Source organism: Lineus longissimus, chromosome 12 (assembly GCF_910592395.1).
Source record: "Lineus longissimus chromosome 12, tnLinLong1.2, whole genome shotgun sequence".
NCBI classification, from domain to species: Eukaryota; Metazoa; Nemertea; class Pilidiophora; order Heteronemertea; family Lineidae; genus Lineus; species Lineus longissimus.
In genome coordinates, this window is record NC_088319.1 from 6,811,804 (window position 1) to 6,832,783 (window position 20,980).

Sequence of the window (20,980 nt, forward strand, 5' to 3'; positions counted from 1 at the left end):
GCAATCGGAACCGGAAATTTTGTTGGTACTTCCGTTAACGAGCATGACCAGTTTGTTAGCAGAAATAAATATCTCATCAAAGTATCAGCTGCTCATTTGGATTTAGATGTACGAAATCCTACCAAACAAACCTACCCCGATTCCGGTAAGAAATTGTCATCTGACATGTCTGATCGAGACCGTTTCTTTTGATCGAAGCAAAGCCAATTTAAACCTTGCAAAGGCATCCAACAAACAATATAATATAGGCCTAGTCTAGTGCCCTAGTGGGGTCATCCTAAACAGCGTCCACCAGCGTCCACCAGGTTTCAAAGTTATCCAAATTATATTTTCTTGACATAAATCAATAAAAAAGGTTATTTAAAACATATTCTGCAAGTTTTATTGCAATATATTGAAAAATAAGTGAATTATCTGTGCTAGAAGTCGGACCCATCTTGCCCAATACCACAATCAAGATGTACAGACCGGGGGAGCTGGCGGTACGTACCCATAAGTCTTTGCGGTAGTCTCGCGCGTACCGGATATAACCTATCAAGCTTTTCTCCTTCAGACAAATACTGCGTTGCGCTCAACTGCCAATTATGCATTAGTCTGGTGGACACGAGGTTGGCCTTAAACTTGCTTGAAATCGAAAATTTGGACAACACACGTGTACTACAGCGCAAACGGCAGCATTCTGACATATAGAAACATGTGGTCAGATTCTATTTTTACTAGTCACTAAGTGATCACGCGTCCAACCTCGTATGCAGGGTAATGTGGCTTTCTCATTGGTCGAACGTTAATTTTGTTCACAGCCTTTTATAAGGCACTTGAGCGCAACGCAGTATTTCTCTAAAGGAGAAAAGCTTGATGGGTTATATCCGGTACGCGCGAGACTACCGCAAAGATTTATGGGTACGTACCGCCAGCTCCCCCGGTCTGTACATCTTGATTGTAGTATAAAATCCAATCGTCCACCAGGGCCAGGGGGGTGTTGCTAAAATGAGGAATTGCTTCCCTCCACCTGGCGGGTGTTGCTTAACCCTTTCGCTGCGGATGTACGCATTTTTGCGACCAAAAAAAATTTTAAGCCCCCCTCTTAGGAGGGGCTCTTAAGATACACGTGTGTGCGGGAGTATATAGTGAATGATTAGAAATAAAGAGAGTAACAATTGTATATCCTACAAACAATTTTTTTTGGTATTTTTCTGAATTAACTCCGTTGAGTTTACCGATATCTCCGCGATCTTCCGGTGGTGGTTGCTATCCCATTGGTTGAAATTAAGTTAAATTAAATGGGAATTCGCTACATCATATGCCTAAGAAATTGGCCAATTATATTAATATTTTTATTAGAGAAATATCCGTCCTAAATAATGACAGAAAAGGGTGGTTTATTTCAATTTTGTGTCGACATGGTCGAGGTCACGTGACATAAAAACAAAACAATCGCACACACCCGTCCAAAAAAGGCACTTTAAGAAAAATAAATACGTTTTTCCAGCTTAAAACCACACTGACGACTAAGTTATATTGGTCTACTGCCCAAATCTGAAGTATCAAATGAATCACAAACTAGAACTAGCTCTATTTAGCTATAGTTGCTTGAAAATTTCGGGTGAGCGACGTACATTCTGTACCCTAGCGGCCAATAAATAAACTACTTTCAGACGTCTGCTCCAGTCTCGTTAGTGAGTTTTTCCCAAATGTACGCGATGATGACGTGCCCCATTAACAGGACGTGACATCTATTTTAAAATGCGTTTCCAAAGTGAATGCATGAGGACAATCCATTTAAGTGTCGTATATCACTGGAAACGCCCGATTCCCGTGAATAAGGACAATCACAATGTATTACATTACCAAAACAAAAATGTGTCGGAAGGAACTATAATTACTATGGATGGTCCCATCGCACCCCCCCCCCTCCAGCAGTATGACACAGAAGGGCTAGTTGACTGTCCACCTGGGGGGTTTGGGGGGAGCTTCCCCCCAACGCACTGGTAAAAACCTATGTCGACGGAGGGGGGTTTGGGGGGTGTCCCCCCATTGTAACAGCTGTAGTTGTTAGAGCTTGCACTTAACATATGCTCGTAGGGGGGTTCGGGGGAGCTCCCCCGACCTAAAGGGGGGCTCACTAAGTCCTTGACTTTACATATTAGTATAAAATCCAATCGTCCACCAGGGCCAGGGGGGTGTTGCTAAAATGAGGAATTGCTTCCCTCCACCTGGCGGGTGTTGCTTAACCCTTTCGCTGCGGATGTACGCATTTTTGCGACCAAAAAAAATTTCCGATCTGTGCGGATGTACGCAGAACTGCGACTTGGGAGAGACCTGAATCAGACGATGTTTTCAATAGCAAATTAGTACAGGAACTTGTCGCTAGGTGTCCTGCCATGTTGTTTACCGCTAGAACTTCCGATTTCTAGGTGAAAACTTCGGTGTTTTTATTCAAAGTTTAGGCGATATTTTGAGTCCAAAGTTTTGTAAACAAATTTAAATGCCTCAGTCACGTGTTCGACGAACTGCAGAATCAATAATTGATGAAATAGTGAATTCGAGGCGTTAGAAGACGAGTCTGATTAGTGATTATGATTCTGAACATAATGCCGATGTACACAGCGTGCATGGGGATTGTAAGTGTGCATGATTCAGGGTCCGTGGGGATGATAGTGATAGCCTGGGTCAAGATGAAAAATGGTGTTTTTCTCCTCGTTGATTAATACTAATTGGCGTTATTTAGTTAATTAACATAATTTCAGGTGATTGACAAATGCATAATTTGAAAGTCCATGCTGTCCCCAACAACCTTTTCCAATAGTCCAAAGCTCTATCTCTTCTCCTTCAGGCTGTATATTGGCCTCAAAGTTAATACCTATGTTAAAATTGGCTTTTACAGTATTTTGGGTTCAGCAAGGAATCAATATTGAAATAATTTTGAGCGGCGCAGCGAAAGGGTTAAATGTGAAATTGCTCGGCTGGCTTGTGGAGCTCAATGACTGACTTTTGAAAGCGGCTGCCGGGGGTGTAGAAGTAGAAAATGTCCCCCTGGAAAAAGTGTCCGGGTCCGGTGCCATGTGAAAGGATGAGGGTTAGAGAATAGGAGTAGCATTTTTACTCCCCTTTCCTCCCCTTTTTACTGTATGATGGAGATGAATAAAATTTGATGTACTATTTTTGACCGTTACTCTTTTCTTATGAGTTAAGATTTGTTTACATAAGAGCTTGTGATGATATTGGACGGGAATGTCTAAATGATCTTCTTGACCAAGGGGTATTGTGCATGGTTTCGATATTAATACATGTACTGAGAAATAGATGGGAGAGACAGCTGTATTGACAGTTCCGTATACATGTAACCTGGAATCGAATATCACCCAGGACTACTGATTATGTTCTTGACAATTTTTTTGGAAGTTTTACATTCTGTTAATCAAAAAAGTTGTAGAACGTTTACAACGCAGAAACTTAGTTGTCATTTATAAAAAAAACTTGTGCCAACTTTGAAATTCAAAGAGGTAATTGAGGCAAGACTTTACGATGATAATCAGCAGTTTCCGTCCTTATTACCACTATTTGCAAATACGTGTACTTGAAAAGATAACTCTGGCCTGCTTGAAATGACCACCAGTTATATTACCAAAATCTTGAAAAAGGATAACCGTGATTGATGGGCGCTTGTCATTCATTTCTTGGACTTTTGAATCACTCGCTCGTTTCTTGCGCGTTTTTTCTGTCCCGGTTTCTTAGTGGTAGTCTTATCGTTTCAAGAAAATATAATTTGGATAACTTTGAAACCTGGTTGAAAATATAATTTGGATAACTTTGAAACCTGGTGGACGCTGGTGGACGCTGTTTAGGATGAACGGTCTAGTGCGCCCCCCCCCCCTTTAGCCTAGGGCCTAGGGGTGTTTTGGTAAAACTTGTAGTGAGTCGAGTGTAAGCCACTGTTATATAATATGAGGAAAGCTCAGGCCTTGATAGGGAGCTCTTCGTTAATAGGGCTGGTGAGCGAGAAGACTCGGTTGGGGGGGGGGATGATGATGCCATCATGGCAGTTGACCGAAGAAGCAGTTGGCTAGCACACAATGTCAATGATGGCGAGTAGTTGGTGGTTGGGAGAGGGGGGTATATAGTTAGGATGATGCCATCATGGCAGTTGACCCAATAGATGCTGTCGCAGTATAGAAAATAGGTGGGGAGAATGTGGGAAACTAAACACAACAGGAGAAGATAGGTATTTTTGCCCGGAGATAAGCATAATGCATGTAATGATCCCATGACCCAAGTGTAAGATTTGAATTCAAAAAGACCTTAGCCGACCCCCCTGTCCTGAATAGTTTGAGGTCTCACTAGACAGTGGTGATTAGGTGTTAATCTTGAAGTTATAAGGCATAGAGGTGTAATTCTTACAAATTTGCGTTATACAGGGTGTCTCATGCATTGTGCTACATCAGTCTATGCATGGCTGTATGTCTAGACGACGTTGAAACTTGGTCAGATGTATTCTACAAGAGACAAGCTATTCAGAAATGTATAGGTTTGTGTGAGAGTAAGGTACTGCCAAGTCGTGTCATTTTTGGAGGTAGGTAGGCCTGGCCTCCGCACCCGCTAGTGAGACCTGAGGGTAGCGCGTGCGTTTGAGTTAGTGCGCATGCGCTTTCTACAGAAAATTGAAAAGGCTAGTGTTGTGGACGAGTGGTTTCAGGTTTCATGGTAGGATTTTGTCATGGAAACGGGGAAATAGACATTGAGACCAATGTACTTTCAAGATTATTGCATTATAAATAGGACCATACCGTCGACACCTTCCCACACCCCATGATATTGACGAAATCGTCGTCGAAACGGGCAGCCCCTGACCGATCATGTTGGTGCGCATGCGTACTACGGAAAAGTAAGCAGACTGAAAATCTTTTGCGGAATTTTGCCTGTTCAAAGCACGATTTCTTCGCAGAAAGAGAAAAATAATCTCTAGTGCTCAGCGATGCAGATTGTTGTTTAATGCATTTCGATTCGCCCCAGGGTATTGTCACGCTTTGATTCGGCCCTGTTTTGACGAAATCTCCAAATGAACAGCGGCTTCTCTGCGTAAACATCATCGCGTCCCGCTGAATTGTTTTGGAAAAAGAAAATCTCTCCCCAGGTAAATTGCTGTGCATTGGCGTATACGATTCGCGTGCAAAAATGTCACCTGGGCGCGGAGGTTTTCTGGTTCCGGTCAACCGGGTCAAGTTTTTTTCGTTGACGGTAAACACACACAATCGACTCTAACCATATAGCTCGCTCAAGAGCTCCCTATCATCCGGGGGATGCCCCCCGCACCCCCCACTTTGGCCTTGCGGCCAGGCAGATTGTTCACCATTCCTTCCCTCCAGTTTTTAAAAGTAGTTCATATTTATTCGTTTCAATCATGGCAAATTGGTTCAATGATGCTCAAGAGAGACAGGATAGTTACTCCCTTCACAGACCGTAGTTTGTTCGTTGTCCGCCTGGGTGCAGAAATTCGGTCATTCATGGAACTCAAGCCAATTTGCTCGCGCAATCAGCGTGTGGATTATGAATATGATTATGATTTTTCTTGTGAAACGCTGCTAAATATACAAATGATTTTTCTAGTTATGTTGGCATTTTATATCGGGGGTGGTTCAAAAATTTTAATTGATTTACGGGCGATAGGTCAAGGACTAAGACTAGTGCGCCCCCTTTAGCCTAGGGGTGTTTTGGTAAAACATTGTCCTTAGTGAGTCGAGTGTAAGCCATGGGTTGTACTAATTAACGCCCGGTAGGGCCCGGAGAAAAAAAGGTAGCGCCCGGAGGTTGAATCGGGATTTTTATGCACTTTTAACTGTATATATATGTTGTTTAGATGTATTTCTAACAGTTCTGTAACTTTGATGACCAAGCTTGCAGCCAAAGTTGGTAAAATTGATGTTTGTTTATGGACTGCGCTAGCGACCGGAGAATTCGCCGTCGGCCATTTTGGCTATGGTCCCTGAGTTGTTATGGTTGATGTGAAATATGGAATCCAGAAATGCCAGAGCTTGGCATGTGGACCGGTCCGCGTGTGAAGGGCGTGGTCGCCTTGCTGTTAGCCAGCCTAGTTGAAGTTTGAATGCTTATGCAGTATTTAGTTGTGCTTTTTTTGAAAAAACTTTATCCCGATTTTTAATGGGATCATATAACAGCTATCACTTTCATTATGTCCTCTAAAATATGTAACATACATTTTTAGCTCAGCTGACAAAGTCAGCAAAGCTGGTAATATTACTAAGGGAATCGTGTCTGTCCTTCCTTCCGTGTCACTTTTGGGCATTTTGTAACCGCAAGGCCTAGGCACTTCGTTGACGCTGCTAAATTAGGCGTAACCCAAGATGAACTCAGAAACCAAAAATCAGCGCAATCCAACCTACATTAAGTGAATGAGGTCATCGGGAAGTTTAAACTTCATTCCTTTATACCTCGGTCCACAGAGGAAATATTGTTTTCACACCTGGCCGAATATTTTTTGATAATTTTTTCATTTTTACTTGAAATGGAATTAATTTAGTTTTCACTGCCAGTTGGCGCTACAGGCACATTTACCTGAATTTTTGACGATTCAAAAGCCCGGGTTATGACGTATAGTTGCGCAGTTGTATTCTGCGCATGGAATTGGCCAAGGAACCAGGCTATATTTCAGCATACCCACTGTGACCAGTTTAAAGATGGAAGATTGATTTTGCAACACGGTAACCAATTTTCTGCTAAAAAGAAGTCAAGTAGGCGATATTATCACTAGTTCCTTTCAGTGGGTAGTCATAAGGTCATTAGGTCATAAGGGACTACTTTCAGAAATTAGTTCTTTAAAATTTGGCCACAATTCTGTGAAAACGATATTAGAAAAGCACGCTCTGTTCGCGAATTATTTTTAAGTGGAGAATTCCCACAGTATGTGCAGTGAATCGGCATGATTCTGTTTGCATTTTAGTTTTTAGTACTACGATAATGTTACTCCCATAAAAATTGATTCAAAATTGACAGAGCTACGTAAACAAACGCATGTGTGCAGTTCAAATGTAAACAAAAATGTATTTTTGGTACTTTTGGTTGCTGGACTTGGGTTTTCCCGCAGTTAGGAGCTGGGGTCAAATTGGTGGTCTATTGCATGTATTGTTTATGGGTGCTGTTTTAGTCAGAGCTAGCCCTTGATTAATGATATAAAGGGATTTTCAAATTAAGGTGACCGTGGTCTGTATCTCCGTCATGTCATCTTACCAGCTAGGTCTACTACATTTGAACAATCTCGTCCCCATTAATCTCCCTCCGAGAATAAATTTCTGCACGTGGCCACATGTGACGTCACATCCGCTGACCACCTACTCGTTCATTATTTTCTCGGCGCGTCAAGTACACTTCGTGGTTCTTCGGTTTCTCTGTATTTCAAGTTTTCCCGTCATCTTTTAGCATTATGGATAGTTTTGGTGTTCCTGACTTCACTGCCGAAGTGGAAGTATTATCTTCGGATGTGGTAAGTCCTTTGGTTCACATTCTTTCAGACAGTACGGCCAAGTCTTCTGGTAAGAAGCCGGCTCATCCCGGAGGCAGTGCCGGGGCTCGCGGTGGCGATATTCCCACCGGGGCTGGCGGCGGCCATGTTGGACCTACTTCTAGTATAGCTAGGAAGGTTTCCAAGCCTCGTAGGAAGGTTGTGAAGTTCACTCCTTCCGAGAAGAGGATGGCCTCTATGTTTTCTAAGCAGCTAGACGAGCTAAAGGCTTCGTTTGGGCTGCAGGTTCAGCAACAACAGCAGCAGGTGAGTAACAATGGGGGTTTTATTCCCCCTTCTAGCATCCCATCTTCTGCTTCTGGTCAGCAGGCTCCGGCGCATGCGCGGCCTCGCTCGTCCACGTTGGGGGCTTCGGGAGCTTTTCAGGCCCGTCAGCCGGTGCTGAGGTTGGATGACCGTGAGGATATGGGAAGTTTAGCAGGTTCCCCCACTAGGAATTGGCGTTTTCGACCGAGTTTTTCTGGTGTTAAGCCGGGCCAGGACCGGGTTGTGGGTCCTGGTGTTAGCAGGCTTGGCGGCTCTGTGCCTTTTGCATTAGGAGTGCCCCCTGTCGGTCAGAATGTGGACAAGGTTTTTTCAGAGGATGATCGTTGTTCTGTCCGCAGCCAGGGGTCAGTGTCCCTGACTGTAGTCGTGGTATGTGGACTGCTGTTGACGGTGATGGCCATAGAAGTCGGGACGATGATATCCCGACCTCGTGGGCCAAGTTGGTGCAGTCAACTGGGGAATGCCTTAATATCAGTTGAGGAGGCGGCAGATGCGCCCAAGTCGGTGTTAGCATCTAGTTTCGACATCCCGCTGCCCAACAAGAAAAAAGGTACTGCCTTACCAGCTGATGGCTTGATTCGGGCCACTTGGGAGGCAGTGTATCCGACCTCTAAATCTAGGTCGTCTGCGGTAGTTAACATGTCAAAGGCATTGTAAGATCCCTGGTTTTAAGAAGCGTCATAGGGACCAGTACCGCTGGTCTGAAGAGGACTTTCAGTCCTTGGGCAAGGTCCCAGAGGTTGATGGGGCAGTGACCACTTATTTGGCTTCAGGTAACGGTCACAAGGGCGCGTTTCTTCCGAGGTCGTTGTTTCCGGAGGAAGTAGCAGCGGAGACGGCGTTTAAGGACGTCGACAGTTCTTTGAGGACAGCCCATAGGGTGGTCTCTCATACGTCCTATTTTTTGGCGGCCTTGTCAAATGTCCTTCAAGAGAAGGGGGTAACACCTGATTCGGAGCCGGGGCTACTGTTGAGTGGACTAGGCTCCATGGTTGCCGATTTTGCCGACTTGTCTATCAGGGCGTCCGCCAGATGCCTGAAGGCCCGTCGGGAAATTCATCTTAAGGCTATGAACCTGCCCGATGCTAGGGCCAAGCTCGATCTTCTGCGGATAACTCCTGTCAGCGATAAGCTCTTTGCAGGACAGGTGGAGAAAATCACTCACGATTCATCTGAGTTGATGAGGGATATTAGAGAGGCTGCCAAGAACTATGGCAATTTAACCGCTAGTGCTAACAGCGGCAAGGATAGGAAGCGGAAGTTTGATGGGAACAATAAGACCGCTTCGGCTGAACCTTAGAACAAGAAGTTCAGATCCTTTGGCGGTAAGGCTAACTCTGCTCAGCCAACGCCACATTTTCAGCGCTTTCAGAAGCAAGGGGACAGTAGGGCCCAGTCCCAGAAGGGGTTCACTTTCAACAAGTTCTCAGCTTCCGGCAAGTCCGCCGGAACGGGAAGGAATTGACTCTTCAGTTCCTTCAATTCCTCAGGTGGGTGGCAGGCTGAGCCTTTTTTACCAAGAATGGTCTCGAACTACAAGCGATTCCCTGGTCAAGTCAATTGTTCGGGGGGTCTCAAGTTGGAGTTCGACGGCCCTTACCCTCTTCACAGGTTTTTACGGACTCCAGTTCCTCAAGACCAGGAAAGATTGCAGTGTCTGAGAAAGGAGGTGGCTGATTTGAAGGCCAAGGCTGCAATAGAGGCCTGGTTGGGAGTGGAAGGACGGTTTCTACTGCAACCTTTTCCTGGTGCCGAAGGCGACCGGGGGTACCGGCCAGTACTCAATTTGAGACCTCTAAATCAATGTATCACAAGGAGGTCGTTCAGGATGGAGACTCTTCAATCTATCCTCAAGTCAGTACATCCAGGGGATTGGGCTTGTACGCTCGATCTGAAAGATGCGTACTTTCGGGTGCCCATCTTTCAGGGTCACAGGAGGTTTCTTTGCTTCGAATGGGAAGGCCAGAGGTTTCAAATTCAAGCTCTTCCGTTCGGGCTGTCATCAGCCCCGAGGGTTTTCACTCGGGTGGCCAGCAGGGCAGTACTAGCAAAACTGAGAAAAAAAGGTATCCGAGTACATGCGTACTTGGACGACTGGATCTTTCTGGCACAGTCTCCGGGGGAGTTAATCCTGGCCAGGGAACGGGTGATTGCTCTTCTTCAGTCATTGGGGTTCATTGTCAACCTCGAGAAGTCTCTGTTGGAACCCACTCAGAAGTTGGATTTTCTGGGTGCCACGTTGGATCAGCGAAGGGGGATGGATTACTCCTCGCAGAAGAGAGTGAGCCTGTTAGCTCGGGCACTCTCGGTTATGCAGCTGGCCAGGTCTCTACCAGCTCGTTTCTTTCTGAGACTGTTGGGGCTCATGAATTCATGTATTGGACAGATTTCGTATGCCCATATGAGAATGAGACCGATTCAGCTATATCTTCTGGCTCACAGGTCACCCAGCAGTCTCAAGTTAGAGGCAGAAATCCCTCTGAGGCCTGCCCTGAGGCAACACCTGTGTTGGTGGGAAAACGTTTCCAACCTGATGGGTTGGCGTGCCTTTTCATCCCGTTCTTCATTGGGAGCATCTTACGACGGATGCCTCCCTCAAGGGTTGGGGTGCCCACTATCTAGGGTCTCACGTGGCGGGGACTTGGGGTCCAGGGGACAGGGCCCAGCACTTAAATTGGCTGGAGCTCAAAGCCATTCAGTTGGCTTTGGAATCCCTGTCAGGATTACTCCAAGGCAAGAATGTAATGGTACATTCAGACAATTCAACCATCGTCTGGCACTTTATCTATCCCCAGTGCCAGCCCCGCAAGCCCTCTCAGTGGATGCAATGTCTTTCAACTGGGCAGGGATGTTTCTGTATGCTTTCCCGCCGTTCAGCCTGATCGTGGCGGTGATTCAGAAATGGAGGTGGTCGGCAGGCTGCAGGTTGATTCTGCTAGCCCCAGTATGGACCGACAGCCCTTGGACCTTGGTTCCCGGACCTACTTTCGGTGAAAGAGGCGGGCCCGATTTTAATGTCACAGGGGAACAACCTGTTGTCTCAGCCTCACAGCAGGAAGTTGCACCCAGATGTGAAGGGCCTATCGTTAGCAGCGTGGCTATTGTGAGAGATAGACTGGTGTCGGCAGGTTTTTCTTCTGCGACGGCTGCCAGGGCAGCTTCTTCGTGTCGCGTTCCTATGATAAAAGCGTACGACTCGAAATTGTCTTTATTTTCTCTGGGCGAGAGAGCGCAATTTTGATCCACTCTTTGCGACTCTTCCCCAGGTGGCATCGTTTTTAGAGTTTTCGTTTGTACATAGAGAATTAGCTCCTCGTACGGTTAGGATGTACAGGAGTGCGATTTCGAAGGTTCATCCCGGTTGGGAGGGTGTACCAGTTGGGAAGAATAAGATCTTGTCTGACATGATCTCGGCCTTTTTTATAGAGAGACCTCCGAACTGGAGCTTACAATTGGTTTTAATTAATTTGTGCAATGCGCCTTTTGAGCCTTTGGCTAAGGCGGAGTTAAAGTGGCTTACACTAAAGACAGTCTTTTTAGTGGCCTTGGCGTCGGGCAGACGCGTTAGCTTTATTCAGGCCTTGTCAGTCGCCAAGGGCCACTTTAGGGAAAATCAGTCGGGGACGTCTCTTATCCCTTCGCCTGGTTTTTTAGCTAAGAATGATTCTATTAATTATATGGCCAAGGCCATTTCTTTGACCAAGATGTCAAGAGTATCTTCAGTGCCTGAAGATCGATTATTGTGTCCTTGTAGGGCTCTCTCCCACTGTGTCATGAGGACGAGTGGAAAAAGGGGGGGGAGAAGCATCTATTTGTCACCTTCGGTAGGAGGGAGAATAAGGCGGCTTCGCGTGACACTATTGCTAGATGGATAGTAGAGGTCATAAAAGCATGCTTATGACATTTCTTTGTCCCGTGATTTCACTAGGGCATCTGCGCATGATACTAGGTCGGTATCAGCTTCGTGGGCTCTCTTTAAGGGTTTACCTATTCAGGATATCATAGACGCAGCCTCATGGAAGTCTGAGTCTACTTTTTCTGCTTACTACATGAGGGACATGGTGTCTAACTCTGCGAGTTTCTCCAGATCGTTTCTTTCTGAAGTATTTCGAACAACCCCGCCATCCCTCTCTTTGATTCTGTGTTGTTCAAATGTAGTAGACCTAGCTGGTAAGATGACATGACAGAGATTACTGTTTTTCACTGAAAAAGGTTATCTCCGAATGTCATACTTACCAGCTAGGTACCCTCCCACCTCCCCGGTTGTTCTAGGTGGATGTTGCTTGACCGCGCCTCGAGTATATAATGAACAAGTAGGTGGTCAGCGGATGTGACGTCACGTGTGGTCACGTGCCGAAATTTATTCTCGGCGGGAGATTAATGGGGACAAGATTGTTCAAATGTAGTATACCTAGCTGGTAAATATGATATTCGGAGATAACTTTTTTCAGTGAAAAACAGTAGTATGTGCTCACCACAGCTTTCAATACTTGATGTATCTGAAGAGGCGCGCTGAACCTGATATGGCCTTATCAAGGAGCTGCTCACAGTGCTGAACTTCTAGCTTGCCTGTCGACTAAGTGCCTTGCCCGAGACATTGCTACATGTAGGAGGAGCACGCATTTTAAAGTTATAGTACTAGTGATAGTACAGTTGGTTCGAGCCATTTGGAAGCCGACATGTGAATGCCTATCTGAGTTCTCCTTCTTCTCTGTATAAAAAGGCGCATATTGCTGACTAAGGAACGAGGCATATTGACATTACCTCATCATCTCTATCAGACCAATTGATATACTTTTTATGCACGCATACAGCACGCCACAGCTAGGTCCGAGTCTGTGGACAAATGGTTTGTTTAATTTGTCTCTTCGATATTGCTCCTTTGATATTGCATTAGATTTTCATCGCAATTCAATCTATTCAAGATATAGCCCATTTGAACCTGCCTGCGCCACGGGTATAATGCTAGTAAAAAATAGATTGGTTCCCTATCGACTCACTAGGGATACACAGTAGAGCACAATGTCATGAAAAACGACCCTTTGTAATGTATTTTAATTCCAATCACCTGCAGGACAGGTCAATTTCTCTCAATAAAATTAATTTTGTTGACTCCTGTAATCTCTACCTTATTAAAAAATAAAGACAGCGGTGTTAGTCCCAAACTGGTCATTTCTATTTATTTTGACCTTTGTTAAATCAGGATACCTCTCAATTACAGACAGCATTTTGTATCCTTGGTTACAGCACGTACAACCCAGCCTGGACATATTACTGTTGTCCATGGAGAAGTCACATCCTCTCTGACACTTCTTGTCTGTAAAGCTACCGATACAACATACTGAACTAGGGATATCTTCCATTGCCTCCTGTAATATTTACATACCATGGATGGTTAGTTCAGTCATATTTCATCCAGCTGGCAGCCACAGCGGGCAAATGATCAGTAGAATCATGCATACGCCGTAGTTCCTCAGGTAACCACTGTACACTGCAGCGCCATCCATGAAGCTACGAACCGTTGCCAAGCTACGCTCCGAAGTACACGACGCAACCCGAAGATGGCCTCGGTCCCGACGTCAAACCACTCGCCGCTACGCCAGTACGACTTACGTTGTTTTTGCGCGGGCCGCGCTTTCGAGTGTCGCGACGCAACAGACCACGTCCCAGAAAAATACATTTGTACTGCGTGCCGCTGTGCTTTGAGATGCGAGCCAATAAAATTAATACATTATATCGAATCACATGCATGGTGCATGTAATGATATGATGGCGAGGAGGGTTTTGATGATTGCGATGTACGATTGTTGAACACTTTCGCCATGTATAATAAGTTTGATTAATATATCTAATAATGACTTAAAACTATCAAAAAAAGCTTATCTTCTTAAAAAAAGAAGCTCTCCGGTATTGGGAAGTGCTGGGAAGTTTTATTTGAGGTTTTTAGTAAGAGATTCTCTGGGGAGATTCTATAACTCATTATAGGGGGGGGACCTCTCCTACCTCCACCCCCACGCTTTGCTCGACCTCCACAGGGCTTTGGCGGGAATAAAGTCATTTCCAAATAATAATAAAAATGGACAATCTTGGGCCCGAGTTTAAGAGTGCTTTCTCCAATTTTCGGAGAGGACTCTCTTCCCGATTTTCTGGCGGTGAGAGGGCAAGGTTTGTGGCCTTCTGCCATGAAGTTGAAGGCATGGTGGAGTGCCTGTCGAGGAAGTACCATCCCGACGGACACGGCCGAGCTAAGTCGAGGCAACACCATCTCATACAGGTAAGACGGCTGAACTAAGCTCCTCATTTATCAATCAGTAGTTTTATAGGACCATGTCAAGCACGTGTCGTCCAGTGCAGTTCATAGTTCTGATAGAACCGAACATTCCCGAAGTCTTCCGAATGATGGCGGCGTACCATGATGTCATCATATTATTTTTCTTTATCCAGGGAAGCTAAGTACAATGAATTCAAGAATTAAAAAAATTAGATTATAAATATTTTGGTATTGTTTGATATTAGATACACGATTGATCAACTGTAATCTGCCATTGATTGGTATTGAGAGCAAGTTGACAGACCATAACATCATCACCTTCACCGCCTGATTACGTTGCCAAGAACATGCAGTTAATTGATTTTGGCGGGAACTCGTGGGCAGGAATTTTAAATTGACTTGTACTATAGTGAGCCACAAAATTGACCCATTTATTGCTTTGGCCTTTGGGAATATGATAATTTGAACTTAAAGAACAGATAACTTGGGGGGGGGGAATCACCGTATGAATGAGTCATTTCAGAACTAGAGGCCTCTTTGCGCTAAGGGGATTCCTTAGAGCCGGCACAATTAAACGACATTTAAGAGGACTTTAGCCAAGGCCTCATTTTTGCATACAATAGCCAACATGTAGGCCTACAATTACATAACCGTAGGCCTTCATAACCCAAAATATCCAAGCAAAACCTACTCAACTCAGTGCCATATCAATACATATTTTTTATTAATTTATTTCAGATTTATCCAATGGTCGTTAGTGAGAGTGGCCTCATCCACAAAAAAATGATGCTGTTGATGAGAGTGAACGCTCCCCGGAGGTGTATTCAGATTGCTCGGTAAGTGTAGGCCTAAATATTAAAGCTTCATGGGTTTGTAACCTTGAATCGTTGGCTTTAAGCACACTAGTAGATTTTGGGCTTTGTGTGAAAACCTTGGGTAGGTTACTGAGCTGCAAACAGACAGTTAACTTGCTCCAGCCCTAAACACCCACATTGTTGGCCTCAGCCCTTTGGCATTTAGGCCTAATGAACTACCATTAATTACTCTGCAATTTCTTATTTGAGAGATGTACCATCAAGTGTTTTTAGCTCAGCTGACTAAGTCAGCCGAGCTTGTCAAATAAGTTGTTCAGTGGCGTCCGTCTGTCCATCCATCCATCCATCCATCCATCCATCCATCCGTCCATCCGTTAAACCCATGGTGCACATTTTGTAACCGTAAGACCTAGAGACTTCAATTTTGCATTTCTGGATACTTCTGGTCAAACTCTACTTTCAAAACAAAATTTGTCGCCATTCGACCTACTTCCTGCGAGCGAGAGTGCATGAAGGAAACTGGCCTATATCGGCCTAGGAGCAGCAGAATTAGTCGAAATATGCTCAAATATTAAGATAAAATTCTTGAAAATCTATTTTATTGAGAAAAAGTTCAAAATTTAACAGGAAAGGGCGCTACCTGCCTTTTAATTATTTCTGCCGATTCAAATTCCCGCCCGATGACGTCAGCCATCAATGAAGTCTCCTATTTGCCAGTTCTCAAAACATGGCAGCTACACAACAAAAGCACTAGCTCCAGGAATAATCACTCATTGTACCCCCACTTTATTGTGTTTTGTGTGGTGTTCCTATTCAATCAACGATGTAAGGCCTTATTATGTTGGTTTTAATTGAGAAGGTGCATTATAAGCGGCGTACGAAATACCGAAGCGGAGACAAAATGGCGGCATGTTGTTTACGCCATGTGCAATAATCTTGGAGCTCAATGACACTCAAGTACCCAATTTTCTGCTTAAAAAGTAGTCTGGTAGGCGATATTATCACCAGTTCGTTTCAGTGGTAGTCATAAGGTCTTTAGGGACTACTTTCAGAAATTAGTTCTTGAAAATTTGGTCACATTTCTGTGAAAACGATATCGGAAGTGCATGCTCTGTTCACGATGACATCGCCAATGTATTTTGAAGTGGAGAATTCCCACAGTATGTGCAGTGAATCGGCATGATTCTGTTCGCCTATTAAGTTTTAGTTCTACGATTCTTTCATGAGTAAAAAGTAGACATTCTAAGCAATACAATAATGTCACTCCCATAAAAATTGATTGGAAATTGAGGGAGCTACGGCATTCATGTTCGGCAACTGGCAGCGCTGAAAAAATACATTGCATACTGTACAATACCAAATGGCACATTTTAAAAAGCGCTCATTGGACAACGTAGGGAATCACCAGAAATGGTCTAAATAGAAAACTACGGTGGCGCAGTAGAGCACAAGAAAAGGTTTAGCATTAACTTCGTCATGCAAGCTTCAGCAACAAAACGATTTCTCATGAATGATTTATTTGATCATCATCAGCTTGTTTCCCCTGATAGATAAAAAAATTATTTACAATTTCCATCAAAGTTTTCTATTTTGTGTATAGTCACATGTTATTTAACTGGCAAGGAGCCAAGCAGTTTTGAATATTCACGGGAAAATACTTCGTACTTGTAAACGAGGCTATGACAATGAGTATGCTCATTCATGGCATAAACTTCATGTTTCGGTAAATATTTTCATACGATGATTTCACCCGAATTATGGTCAGGATTGAGGAATGAACAGTGGCATAATTATGTCAACCAAAAACATTGGTACCGTAGTGAACGCAAAAGGATATCAAATACCATGGAGCATGCCATTTTCATGCATAATGAACTAAACACCGGGAAGATATTAATGATATTAACTCAGCTGAGCGCCAGGCCCTTGGGCCTCTTGTTGAGGAGGTCCGGTTCCTCTTGACGACAAATTCGTATCGGACCGTAGAACGCTCGACAAGGTCAACCATAACACTTACTATAACCAGCAAGGAGAAGGTGGTGGTGTTGTTTAATTTCTGGGTGATGGAGGAGGGCCATGATAGGAAAGACCTCCTGAGGAAGATTGATCGGAAGGTAAAATGCATTGTTGGATCCTAGGACTCACATTTCCCTGACAGACATTTGGATCTATGTGAAGTAATCTTACATTTGACTTCTGACAAATGACCCCTGCCCCCCTTTTTGAAATCCACTCCATTGATAATCTATAAGCCTAATCTATTGCAGTTGCTGGAAATTTAATCTAATGACCCTAAATGATTCCTCTTTTTTATTTCAGGGAAACAAGATGAATGTGGTGGTGGACGAGATGCGACCATTCACTGTTACTGTTAGGTACAACAAGACGGGCAAGAGGCTTTTTGTATCTGCTTATTACGAGGTTTTGAATAAATATGGTGTTCCCCAGTAAACAAATTGTTGTTCCCACTTATTGCAGTGGTACATGTAGTGTGATGTGATGCCATTCCCCCTCCCCAGATTAGAAAAATCTCCCCACTTTGTTTCCGGTATTGAGAATCAGAAGAAAAAAATCATTTCTGAAGACATCAACACAAAAATTGAAATTCAACATTTTATTTTAAGTTAAAAAATATCAACCATTAGTAAAACAATCAACATATCACATTCTGTAGCCATTTGGATGAATAATATTAATTTGAAACTGTAAAGAGGCAATTTATACATTTTTATAACACCATCTTTATATCTACTCATTTAAAAAAATTAAAAAAACATATTAACATTAGATTACATCTGACTCATCATTAATCATTTTTACAAATTTAAAGGTGCACGGTACTACACAACATTCATTTTCATTTTAAATTATCAGAACTGACCATAATTTATCATCGCTTTATCATTCAATAGTTGCCTCAAACATGTATAAAACTTTGATGAGACACCTTGCACAGGCATACTGCAGGGTACTGCAGGTAAGATCGGAACTTTTTCTGTGAGCTACAATCTCAATGTGAACTGGAAAGTGGGAATCCAGGTTGGGCAAATCTGCGCCCAAAATATCATACAAAAGGGCATCTTAGTTCCACCCTCGAGTATCTCAACAGATCCTCAACTTTGGGTTCAATTATTCCTCAATCGTACAAGTTCTCAAATTCTGATTATGTAATACCAAGAAACTGTTTCAAATCACCATGTACTGACTTGGCTAAACATGAATCATTGATTAATGAAACAACTCTATGGTTACAATAGAAACACATGGATGATTCACATTTAACACCACACTCACAACGACCCTCCTGGTTTCCAACTTTCACATTATTCTTTATATAATCCCTGCTTCGAAACATTGATTTTGCAACATATTCAGGACTCATCTTTTTAAGGCAGACCAAATGAGTATACTCATGCCTAAAAACAGCTTCCCACTTGTGTTGAGGGGTAGAAAACTTTGCATAGTTCGACAACTGTTTGTGCTTGGCTTCCCTGCCTTGCATTGTATTCAAACCTAAACCAAAACCAAAAGTATCGAACATGATCTGTGAATGATATAGAATAATATAACCAACATGCCAAGTGGTCAAAGATACATTAGTCAGAAACAAGGCATATGCTGCTAGATAAGTCTCACATAGTCTTTTCAATTGATTCATATCAAACTGGCTGGTCTTGAACTTGCTAAACAATGCTATACAGTCTCTTCCTGTAGTACAAATGAAATGCAGTAAACATGACTTGAAAAGGCATTGATTGTTCATGGACTCACAACCACCAACTGGCTCAAGGGATTTGATAAGATGTCCAAACTCTTGGCAGAATTTCCAGGAGTCTTCGCCAGTAAATCTAACATCACATGACAAAGAATTCCCCTGTTTTACTCTATTCAATGCAAACCATTTTTTCAAACGTATATAGTTTGCCGGCTTTAAGAACATCTCTGATAGCAATCAAATATTTCCCAGATGGAGAACAAGAAAAAACAGGACTTTTCATTAAACAAGAGGCTTTGAAAATAACCTGGTCAGAGCGTGAAATAGCTTCTTTAAGTATCAAATTGTTCATTTGCTGACACATGTTGTTTTTAGTATGCAAGGGATCAATCTTAGCCTTGTCTATATAATCGCCAATGATAGGGGCGAATTCTTGTCGTGACCCTAAGGATGCAATTTCTTTCAAAATTTTGCTGCGATCAGTTGTTTTTGTTTTAAGTGTGTCGATTCTCTCAGCATGACTTAATCGATCTGAATATTTCCATAGCGGAATTGTATCATCAACAACCTGATTAAGGTTACCAAGGTGATCTTTATGAATTTTAGCGAACGTGGATGGGTAGGTAGCCGCATTATTAAGTTCCCCTGCTAGAGTCGCCAACCATTTGTTATCTGAGGGAACAAGCTCAAGAGAAAATCTAACTATACATTCATTTACAACGTAAGATTTAGTTTCAATTTCCCTCATTTCTTCAAACAATTTTTTTACATATTCCATCACACACGGGTGGCCTTCATCAACATCTGCCCCAAAAACAAGGTAATTGTGGTCACAACTAGCAATTTTTTTCTTGAACATTCAAAAATGAAACATGCAAAGAAGTAGTAGTTTTGAATTTCCCATATGGAGCACCATCAGCACCTAAAGCTATAACAAAATGACCTGGCTCCTTTCCAAACCAATTCAACCCACAACCTCTTTTTGTCAAATGCTCATCAATACCGAGATATATTTCAGCAAGCTCTAGCAGAAAGCATTCAAATTTCCTATGGAAGCCTGGAACACCATCAAGAGGAATAATATTCTCAGACCTATGCAACTCATTGATCCTATCAATTAGATCAGAATATGGTAAGAGGTTTTTACTCTCGGACCATATGGCACAATATTTCCTTTTACTTACAAGGCCATCCTTGTACATTACTTTTATGGATGAAGCCATTTTTTCAGTTTCACTTTCAATTGGTGGCTTAGTTACAGGTAAAATTTTCTTACAGACTTTGCTTCTTTTTATTCGATCTGACAATTCACTCGGTTCACAAATGGTGGTCAAACTGTGCCATAGTCCATCTTTTACTGGTCTGTCATTCTTGCCATTCCCATGAATGTCTCGTAAAGCTGCCATTGTCTGTTCGTGTCTTGACCTCTTAGTCCGATATGATAGATGCACTTTATCAGAGTTCAGAAAGTCACTTGTTGTGTGTTTGGTTGGTTTAGTTCTTACTGGGGTCTCCTTGGGCGTCTGAAAAAGAGCAAAACGTATAATTTCATTGTGGAGTAAATGCTCTAACAAGTGATTCAATGAAATTTAAGTTATAAACAGAGGAATCCGTGAAAAAGTATGTACAATTGTGTCTGGGGCAGAGGCCTCACCTATTCATCAAGTAAGTAGTCAAAACCCTGAGCCTGACGTTTTCTTTCTTAGTTTATATTACCAAGTTTCGCTCCAACATGTAAAGCAAGACAATGTGCAGATCAGGGATCTAGCATGCTGATATTATTGGTGGCTTTTTGCCATAAGCCTAATTGTTATGACTGGATTCGACTGTACTCCAGGTATCTAGTGTGTCAAACTAAACTAGTAACAGTCATTACCGGTACTTACTTTTTTAACTTGAACATGTTGACATTTCTTCTCCACTTCCTCTTCTCCTTCTTTAAGACGCTCCATAAATGAAATCTGTGGATGAAGAACGACAACGTCAGGTTTTCAATCAAGAGGGTGACTTAGAAAGATTTACTTGAACACGTTGACATTTCTTCTCCACTTCCTCTTCTCCTTCTTTAAAGCCCGCACCACACGGTGAAATTTGCGTGATGCAAGTGACACGCGTGCACGTTGCGACAGGCAAATTCTCACTGTGTGGGGTCGTTTTTTGCTGCGTATCTACCTCGCGTGTCGAGACGCAGCCGATCTAGCATGTTTGATATTTTCTCGACACGCGAGGAAGTTAATCACCGTGTGGGGGCTACCTGCAGCAATGTTGCGCGAGTTCGACGAATCACAACAAGCAGATCGGTCACATGATTTATAGGTCAGTCACATGATACCAAAATGGCAGCGCCCGGGAACTGTCAAATCCTATGAGAAGTATTA

General features: G+C 43.2%; 1 protein-coding gene across 3 annotated transcripts in view; it reads left to right on the forward strand.

The window, feature by feature from the left end:
* Positions 1–27: 27 nt before the first annotated feature.
* LOC135496679 (N-alpha-acetyltransferase 38, NatC auxiliary subunit-like) overlaps positions 28–20,980 on the forward strand; it is a 112,294-nt gene continuing 91,341 nt past the window's right edge. For all 3 annotated transcript variants that reach the window (XM_064786138.1, XM_064786139.1, XM_064786141.1), the window contains exon 1: positions 28–145. In XM_064786138.1, the coding sequence (XP_064642208.1) occupies positions 107–145 (39 nt within the window). In that variant the 5' untranslated portion in view covers positions 28–106. The remainder of the gene's footprint in view (positions 146–20,980) is intronic.